Source organism: Postia placenta, assembly GCF_002117355.1.
Source record: "Postia placenta MAD-698-R-SB12 unplaced genomic scaffold POSPLAscaffold_6, whole genome shotgun sequence".
In the NCBI taxonomy this organism is placed as follows: domain Eukaryota; kingdom Fungi; phylum Basidiomycota; class Agaricomycetes; order Polyporales; family Adustoporiaceae; genus Rhodonia; species Rhodonia placenta.
The window spans coordinates 403758-413280 of NW_020169837.1; the positions used below are offsets into that span (position 1 = coordinate 403758).

The 9523-nt window shown below is 56.5% G+C and overlaps 2 protein-coding genes across 2 annotated transcripts in view; one reads left to right on the plus strand and one right to left on the minus strand.

Moving 5' to 3' along the window:
• POSPLADRAFT_1140953 (hypothetical protein) overlaps positions 1-3404 on the plus strand; it is a gene marked incomplete at both ends in the record, with an annotated part of 5234 nt that extends 1830 nt beyond the window's left edge. The window contains 3 exons of the mRNA XM_024485235.1: positions 509-1706; positions 1856-3339; positions 3371-3404. Coding sequence (XP_024339404.1) covers positions 509-1706; positions 1856-3339; positions 3371-3404 — 2716 coding nt within the window. The remainder of the gene's footprint in view (positions 1-508; positions 1707-1855; positions 3340-3370) is intronic.
• A 4089-nt stretch (positions 3405-7493) lies between these two features.
• Positions 7494-8892, minus strand: POSPLADRAFT_1055984 (hypothetical protein; the record flags this gene model as incomplete). Its single annotated transcript, XM_024480717.1, has 5 exons — positions 7494-7813; positions 7862-8033; positions 8082-8171; positions 8221-8691; positions 8743-8892. 5 exons carry the CDS (start codon positions 8890-8892, stop codon positions 7494-7496), a joined length of 1203 nt encoding a protein of 400 aa, XP_024339405.1.
• Positions 8893-9523: the final 631 nt, after the last annotated feature.

Sequence of the window (9523 nt, forward strand, 5' to 3'; positions counted from 1 at the left end):
ATCTGTCGTACTTCTTTCCAAAAACACAAGATCCGGTTCCCCCTCGAGTTCAGAGCTCATAAGTCAAGTTTGCCCTGCGTCTAAGCCCTCAACTGCGTCACTTCATTCCTCGCTGCATAACCTCGAAACCTCGTCTACTGCGTGTACTCGTCGATACCGTCTCGACGAACCTTTCGACTTCGGCTATTGTCGAAGAACTGCGTTGCACCTCGAACCACGTCCTAGCTAAGTCCACCCTATCGAATCGTGTCTCTTCCCTCTATGATACATCGAAGAGCTCTGCCGAGCTTCGATCGTCTCCACTAACCACCCACAGCCTCCGAGTAGCTTCGACAACGTGTCGAGCCACCTCGTACCTTCCCTAGTGTTCGTAGCCTTTTCTGAAGGCGTTTCTCGTGTTCACTCGAACCACGGGACACCTTGCTGCTAACTCCCCTCTCACTAAGACTATAATCTGTCTCTCTAGTCCCTTTAGGTCGCACCCAGGTTAGGGGTTAGGGTTTCGTAGGTCGTATCATTTCTGGAGCCCACCGCGAGGGGATCTCAGGCAAGAATTCGCCGCTTTCGGGTTTCCGAAAACATCTCCAGTACTCACCCGCTCGCAAGCGCGTGAGGCTGCTAGTCGCAGCGCCGCCGAAAACCTCGACAGCTCCTCTCGAACGCACTCGACTCCCTCTCCAACAATTCCCGGTAACTTCGACCGCGACGAAGAAGACGAGATAGACCAAGAACTCCAGGACGACTTCGACGAAGAACCGATCCCTTCGACCGCCGAAGAACGCACTTTGTCCCCCGAGCTTCTAGGCCTCACTACTTCCGACTACGCCACTTCGACTCCTGATCTTTTCGACCAATCCGGTTCTTCGCCCGAACCCGAGGATCCCATCCCATCTACTTCGAATCTCGTACTTCCGACTCCGTCTTCTTTTCGCGCCCACGCTCAGCCGCCCATCGCATCCTCTTCGCGACTTTCAGTCATACCTACATCCGACCTGGCACCTCCGCCACCATTGGCACCTTCGAACGCAGCTTCGAACTCCAACCCCGCATCGCCCGCACCTACGAATCCTTCGACTACTACCGCATCCTCTTCGAGCCCAGCTCCTACTAACACTACGAACATGAGTCAGAACACGAACACACCGTTGATGCCCCCGTGCGGTCATTCGACGGCACCGAGCTTCGACCCATCGGAAGTCCGTTCGCTTCGGCGTTACTTCCAGGACCTCGAGGCGTTGTTCACCCAGTGTCAGATTACTGATGACACGGCCAAGAAACAGTGGGCCGTTCGGTACCCTTCGATCGACGTCGCCGACTTATGGGAAACCATCGAGTCCTTCATCGACGTAACCAAGAGCTACAACGACTGGAAGGCCGACGTACGAGCACTCTATCCTGGTGCCGACGATACAAGAAAGTGGTCGCTGGCAGACATGGATCAGCTCATCGGAGAACGCGCTCGTATCGGGATTCACAATGCGGCAGATCTGGGCTGCTATTACCGTGACTTCATGGCCATTACGAAACATCTCATTGCACAGAACCGACTCTCCCCTATCGAACAAAGTCGCGCATTTCTTCGAGGATTCCAGCCAGCGTTGCTCACATGGCTCGAGACCCGACTGCATCTCAAGCACCCCGATCACTACGCCGACGACCCATCACCATGGCAGAAATTCATGCTGCGGCTACGTTCATTTTACACGGTACGTCGAGCACACCTACGACAGCGGCGAACCAAACTATCGCTTCGACATCGAACACTTCGACAACGGTGCCCCCTGGGATGATCAAAACCGAAGACATCTCGATGATCATCGAAAGCCTGTCGAGGACGATCACAACACTCATTCAGCCGACGACGCACGCTACACACAACCATGCCCCCGCACCGAGACAACAGGCTGCTGTCCACGTCCACGAGAACACCGGAGCTGAACAGACGTGCCACTACTGCGGCAATCGCGGCTGCAGGGTAGGCACCTGTGAGTTTGCGGAGATCGACATTCGGGACGGCAAGTGCAAACGGAACACCGAAGGCAAGATCGTTCTTCCAAACGGAAGTTTCTGCCCCCGCACTATCCCTGGTCTCACAATACGAGATCGAATCTACGAGTGGCATAGAAGAAATCCCGCAGTACCAGCTGCTCCGACAATGCTCTTCGAGATCGACGATCGCTCGACTGTGCAAACGTTCACGCTCAACACCAGTGGCAGGATCGAGGCGCTCGAACGAGAACTCCTTCAGCTTCGGAAGCGAAGGGAGGTCTTCGACGGCGTTGAGATTCTACAGCGGAAGAAGCCTACGACGACAGCCATCCCGAGGAGCGCGGAAGCCTCTGGATCTGGTACATCGAAAGGAGTGGCGGCACCCCCGAGCACTTCGACAAGCACGGCCCCGCCTCCGACGATACCAGCAGCAGCACCCGCGTCGTCTTCTTCCCCGCCTACGCAATCCACGTCTCAACCTATTGCTACATCCGCTCCCCCAGCACCACCAGTACACCCCTTTGCAAACGCTCGCGATGCAACCTACGCCCCGCCGAACGTTCGGAACTTCGCAACTCCGCCGAAGCCCTCGAACGACAAGGGCAAGGAACCAGCGTACAAGACCATCGTCCCGGTTATCCAGCCGAAGCTCGCCGAAGAAATCTTCCAGCGTTCGATGAAGTCGCAGTTTGTCACGCTGACCCCAGAAGAGTTGCTGTCGATCGCGCCCGACGTTCGAACCAAGTACCGCGACGCCGTCACCCCTAAGCGAGTCTCGACGGAACCCGTCGCGTCGGCCCACATCGTAGAAATCGGCGCTGACGAGGTCATGACCGTCAACCAGCTCTCGTGTTCGGGTGCAACGTTGGAACCCGGTGCTACAATCGTCCCCGACCCCTATGAAACATATCTGAAGCACATCCCTCACGGCGAGCACCCCGCAGAATTCACCGTCGCCCGCGATTCGAACGCGATTCGTTCGATCATCGCGTTGATCGACAACAAAGAGCAGATCGAATGCATCGTCGACCCAGGTTCGCAGATCGTCGCCATGTCGGAAGAGGTCTGTCTGGGCCTCAACCTCCTCTTCGATCCTACTATCCAGCTGAACATGCAATCGGCGAACGGCGAGGTGGACCGATCGCTGGGACTCATTCGAAATGTTCCCTTCCGCATCGGTGAGATTGTATTGTATCTCCAGGCTCACGTCATTCGAAACGCAGTGTACGACATCCTCCTCGGCCGACCCTTCGACGTGCTCACGCAGAGCGTCGTCAAGAATTTCGCCGACGAGAACCAGACCATTACGATCCTCTGCCCGAACACCGGCGAAACCGTCACGATTCCGACGTACGCGCGAGGAAGATCGCGAAGCCGGCAGCACTCTCTCGGGTGTCGCAAATCGCATTTTCTAGCTTCGAGGAATTGATTCCCCATGATCAAGGAGAAGCCGCGCTAGTCATCGACTACGATGGGGTAAAACCAAGTATTTCCTTCGTCTCTCCTATTGATTCCTCGACTCCGAACACTGTTTCGTCACTGTATCTCTCCGCATGCACCTCTGTTTCATCATATTTGCAGTCTCTTTACGCTTCGGACAATACAGCTTCTAATGCCGCTCCGTCGAACGCTTCGACGTGGGCTTCGACTCTTCTATTTTCAGCTCCGTTCGCTTCGACTCCGCCAGCTCCCGTTCCGGCGAAGTCCATCTCACAGTTTTCCAACTCGATTCTCCCCTTTCCTTCGACGACATCGACTTCTACCCCTTCAACGCACAAGATACTCGCCGCGACGAAGAAAAAGTACAAGCCTGTCGCTCTCAAAACCCGACCCGTCCTTGGTGCCGTCCCCAAACAATTTCGAATACTTCGAGACATCAAGGGCGACCCTCTATCCATCATGCCTAAGCTTTCGACCGACCCCCCACCGTTCAAACCTACCGGTCGGTACACCCTCGAACGCTTTGAAACGACCGAGAAGCTTCACGGCGGCGACTTCCTACTTCCCGACGAACGTTGAGTCCTCCACCACTTCATGTGCCTGCACAACGAAGCCTTCGCATGGACCGACGACGAGCGCGGATGCTTCAAGCCCGAGTACTTCCCCCCCGTCGATTTCCCCGTTGTTCCTCACACGCCCTGGGTGCAGAAGAATATCCCCATTCCGCCCGGGATCTACAACGAAGTCTGCGCGGTGATCAAGCGAAAGATCGCCGCCGGAGTCTACGAACCATCGAACTCGTCGTACCGATCGCGGTGGTTCTGTGTCGTCAAGAAGGACGGTAAATCTCTTCGACTCATCCATTCCCTCGAGCCCCTCAATGCAGTTACGATCCAACATTCCGGTGTACCGCCGACGCCCAAATACCTCGCAGAACAATTCGGAGGAAGACCATGCGGCGGCATGCTCGACCTCTACGTCGGCTACGACGAACGACTCATCGCCAAATCTTCGAGAGATCTAACGACGTTCCAGACACCCTACGGAGCCATGCGCCTAGTAACACTCCCGATGGGTTGGACGAACTCGGTCCCGATCTTCCACGACGACGTCACCTACATCCTCCAGCCCGAGATCCCGCACGTTACGGTGCCCTACGTCGACGATGTTCCCGTCAAAGGTCCCGAATCAGACTACGACGACGAACGGCTCCCTTCGAACCGCGGCATTCGACGCTTCGTATGGGAGCATTTCGAGAACATGAACCGCGTAGTTACTCGAATGCGCTACGCCGGAGGTACCTTTTCTGGAGTCAAGAGCGTCCTCATCGCTCGAGAAATCATGGTGGTGGGACATCGCTGCACTCCTCAAGGACGCCTCCCCGACGACTCTCGCGTCGCTGCGATACGCAACTGGGGTCCATGTGCTACTCTATCCGACATTCGAGCGTTCCTCGGAACCATCGGAGTCGTTCGTATCTTCATCCGTAATTTCGCTCACCGCGCCGACGCGCTCGTACGCCTCACGAGGAAGGACGTCGAGTTCGAGTTCGGCCTGGAGCAAATCACGGCGTAGGAAGACCTCAAGGATGCGCTACTCTCATCCCCGGCACTCCGAGCCATCAATTATGAGTCCCCCTCTCCCGTCATTCTCGCAGTCGACACGTCGTTCATCGCCGTCGGATATCACCTCTGCCAGTGCGACGAAGCCAACATGCGAGTCCGTTACTACAACAGGTTCGGCTCGATCACGCTCAATGATCGCGAACGGAGGTTTTCACAGCCGAAGCTCGAGATCTACGGCCTATTCCGCGCATTACGATCCCTTCGACTCTACGTGATCGGCGTTCGGAACCTCATCGTCGAAGTCGATGCTCGATACATCAAGGGTATGCTGAAGAATCCGGACATAGCCCCCAGCGCGAGTATCAACCGGTGGATCGTCTCGATTCTCACCTTCCATTTCACGCTAGTCCACATCCCCGGTACAATGCACGGCCCCGACGGTCTCTCTCGACGCACCGCTCAACCCGGTGATGTCATCGAAGGCGAGGTCGACGAAGAGTTCGACGATTGGATCGACCAGATGCACTCTTTCGTTCACCAGATTCAGCCCCTCCCGCCTGTCCCTTCACTTGCCATCTTCACCAATGACAGAGCCGAGGACGGCTCAGATTTCAATATGGAGGAGGATAGCTACGAGCTAGTGCCTCGATCGGAGCAAGCACAACTCGCCGACGCGAAGCTCGACGACGTGCTCGAATTTCATCGAACGTTAGCAAAGCCCGACAACATCTCCGAAAGCGTTTACGAAGGATTCATCAAGTACTGCATGCAATTCTTCCTCGACAACGACACCCTCTGGCGCAAGGACAGTCACGGAGCACACAAGCTAGTCGTCAAGCCCGGCGATCGCCTTCGAATACTTCGAGAATGCCACGACCGCACCGCGCATCGAGGAATCTACGCAACCCGAGCCTTCGTCAATGAGCGATTCTGGTGGCCGTTCCACTACGCCGACATTGCTTGGTTTGTTCGATCGTGCCATATCTGCCAGTCCCAACAAGTGCGTCAAATCCTCATTCCTCCGACCGTCGCAGTACCAGCCCCCATCTTCGCGAAAATCCACATCGACACAATGCACATGCCGGCCTCGGGCGGATACAAGTACTTGGTCCAAGGTAGATGCTCGCTCACGACTTACCCGGAGTTTCGAATGCTTCGAAAAGAGACAGCGAAGGCCCTCGCCGACTGGATCTTCGAAGACATCCTCTGTCGATGGGGCGCGCTCAGCGAGATTGTCACTGACAACGGTACGGCGTTCATCAAGGCGGCCGATTACCTTTCGAAGAAATACCACATCAATCATATTCGAATCAGTGGGTACAATTCGAGGGCGAACGGTCTCGTCGAACGTCCGCACTTCAGCACGCGACAAGCCTTGTTTAAGACAGCCGACGGAGATGAGAAGAAATGGTCCCAAGCTGCGTATTTTGTATTTTGGTCCGAGCGCATCACGACTCGACGACGCATGGGCTGCTCACCCTATTTCGCTGTTACGGGCACCCCTCCGCTCATTCCTCTCGACATCGTCGAAGCTACGTATCTGCAACCACCACTGACTTCGATTCTTTCGACGACTGATCTCATCGCCCGTAGAGCCATTGCGCTCCAGAAACGCGTTGAGCAAGTCACCGAACTCCACTCGAAGGTCTATGAAGCACGTCGAACTGCAGCAATTCGCTTCGAGAAAGAGCACGAGCACTCAATCCAGGATTTCGACTTCAAGCGCGGAGCCCTAGTGCTCATACGCAACACGAAGATCGAGAAGTCCCTCAACCGCAAGATGCGCCCGCGATATCTAGGCCCCCTCATCGTTGTCTCGCGCAACAAGGGCGGCGCGTACATCGTGTGCGAACTCGACGGTACAGTCCTCGATCGACCCATCGCAGCATTCCGCGTCATTCCATACTTCGCGCGCAAATCCATTCCAATCCCCGAAGATCTCGAAGATGTCTCGACCGAGCGTCTTCGAGAACTCGAACTATCGAATTCTCTAGGTGACGACGATGATGAAGTCGAAGAAGCCGAAGAACGCGACGAATAGAGGTTCTTCCCTTTTGTTACTTGTACAACATGATACGTACTTTCTTCTCTCCATTCCTGCTCTCACGTTACACGATATGCTTGATTTTCTCCTATGTTCTAGACCTGCCCTTGTACGAGTATTTTCGATTCAACTCGATAGTCGCGACATCGTTCGACGTTCTACGAACGCTTCGATTCGACCGTTGCGCGGAGGCTCACCTTAGACGAAGACCTCCTAGGCTGTGATGACAAACTGAGCCTATATTTTCATTAAGTCCATTTTCCCTCGCTACGAACATTTCTATTTCACCTTCTATGTTCTTCGATCACATTACGACTTGCTTTGAACACACTTATTTTCATTTCCTTTTTTAGTTCCCGCTAGGTTTCGTCTAGGCCAAAGGCCACATTTTCCATTCGACCATCTACGCGATATTCTACAACACGAGTACAACTACAATACAAAACGACTTGCGCCTAGTCATCGTCGACAGCCCCGCGCACGAACCCGATTCCTCCCTTTGCAAGCGCGGCCTTCTCCATCTTTTGGAGGTCGAGGTCCATGTCATGGAGGAGCGCTCGACGGCGAGCGATGAAGGCGCGCTCCTCGCGGATGACGCGAATGATCCCCCAAGATTCGTCGTCGAGGTCGAGCGCATCGAGGTCGTCCTGTTCAAGGCCAAGGCGGCCGGCCCCATCGAGAGGCAGTCGTAGCAGGGGGCGCGGAGGCTCGTCGACTCGACGCTTCTTCGATCCACTCGAGTCCGCGGCCGAAGGCACAGGAGAGGTCGGCCGAACTACTAAGACGTTAGCAAAGGTTAGGACACCCAGAGGGAACAACTTACTGCGCTTTTTCGTGGTTGATCCCCCGCCGCGCGTTTTCTTTGTCTTGCCAAGCACAGACACCTTGTCGAAGTAGCAGCCCTGCTGGAACTGCGCGCACCTCTCGCAGGTCGTGGCGTTCTCGACCCACACGCACTCGACAGGGGCCGAGCGGTAGCCGGCGCAACAATCACACTATCGAGGAGTTAGCATCAAACAGCTTCGACGAAGGGTCGAGCTTACCTTCTGCCCGGCCTGACGCTTCGCAAGCGCACCGGCGGCCATATCGACCTCCGTCATCGCGAACGGACGTTCGAGTGTCCGAGGAGTCTTCTACGAAAGAGAGATTAGCGATCGAATTACGACAGAAAAGAAAACTTACGACCGAAGGGTCATCCGACAACTCGGTGACCTCGTCGTCGACCCTTGCACGCCCTTTCCCCTTGTCGAGACCGGCAGGCGCGGAGTCAGCGAGGAGTCCCTCGGCGGCCGTGATCCTCACCAACTCCTCGTCGGCGGCCTCTTGTGCGCGACACTCGTCTTCGGCGACCTGCCTGAGACGGTCCTCTTCATCCTTTCGACAACGTTCGTCTTCGAGGCGACGGTCCTCGGCGGCCTTCGCACGCTTCGCAGCCTCTTCGACGTGTCGTGCTTCCTCCTCGGCGAGGCGCTTCTGCTCTTCGACGCGTCGTTCGACCTCGGCGTCGATGGCGGTCGCGAGCTCGGGCCAGTCACCGCGTGCCCACTCGACCCACGACTCCGACGCCCGCTCGGCGAGCTGTTTGACGGCGGCGGTGACGCGCAGCTCCGTCTCCTCGTCGCGGATGGCGCCCAGGGCCTTGTGATAGGCGAGCTGTTCGAAAACAAATGGTTAGTTGGGTTATGCAGATTACGGGCGACTTACGACGAGCGGCGACAAATCTTGCGCCCACTCTTCGACCACATCGAGCGTGGCGTCGGCGGTCGGCAGAGCCTCGAGGACCACGAGCAGAGCGGAGAGGCGGCGGTTGACGAGCGAAGGCGTCGATGCAGGGGTGGCGGAGCGAGAGGACATCGTGGAAGCAGAGGGTGTGCGAGGAAGGACGGCGAGGCAGCGACGAAGGAACGATGGGCTGGGGAAAATGAGGCTAAGTCTACCCTGCTTATAACCCCTTTTCGACCAGCGTTTAGCGCCGGCCACGTGGCGTTCGAAACCGACACGGGTTGTCATGCCGCTTCGATCCGTTCACGACCATCGCGCTTCTCGCATCACGTGGAGGACCGAGGGCGGTCCAAATTTCAATAAGGAGGAGATGATAGGCGCCAAGCCCCTCTGGGCCCCGATACAGCTCTTTTCGGCAGTCGCATCCCGCCCGGCACTTCGGCTCAGTCACCCAACACTTCGACTTCGCCTTCGACGCTCTTCGACATCTTCGACGGGGCACGACGCTTGCTCGAAGCTCGGCGCGGTCGTCCCGATGCCTCGCGCATAGATCTCGGAACACCTCCCGCATTCGGCGGACAATAGGGCCACTTGACGCCATTCGGCCAAGCGCGTGCATCGCTCCATGCCACACCGACGTAGCCGGTCTTCCCCGATTAGGTATCGAACCTCGCGGCATGCCTTCAACGACGGATACCGGTCCGAAGTGTCTCGCATGCTTCTCTTCATCTCCGCGTTCAGCATGACGTCACTCTACCGACAG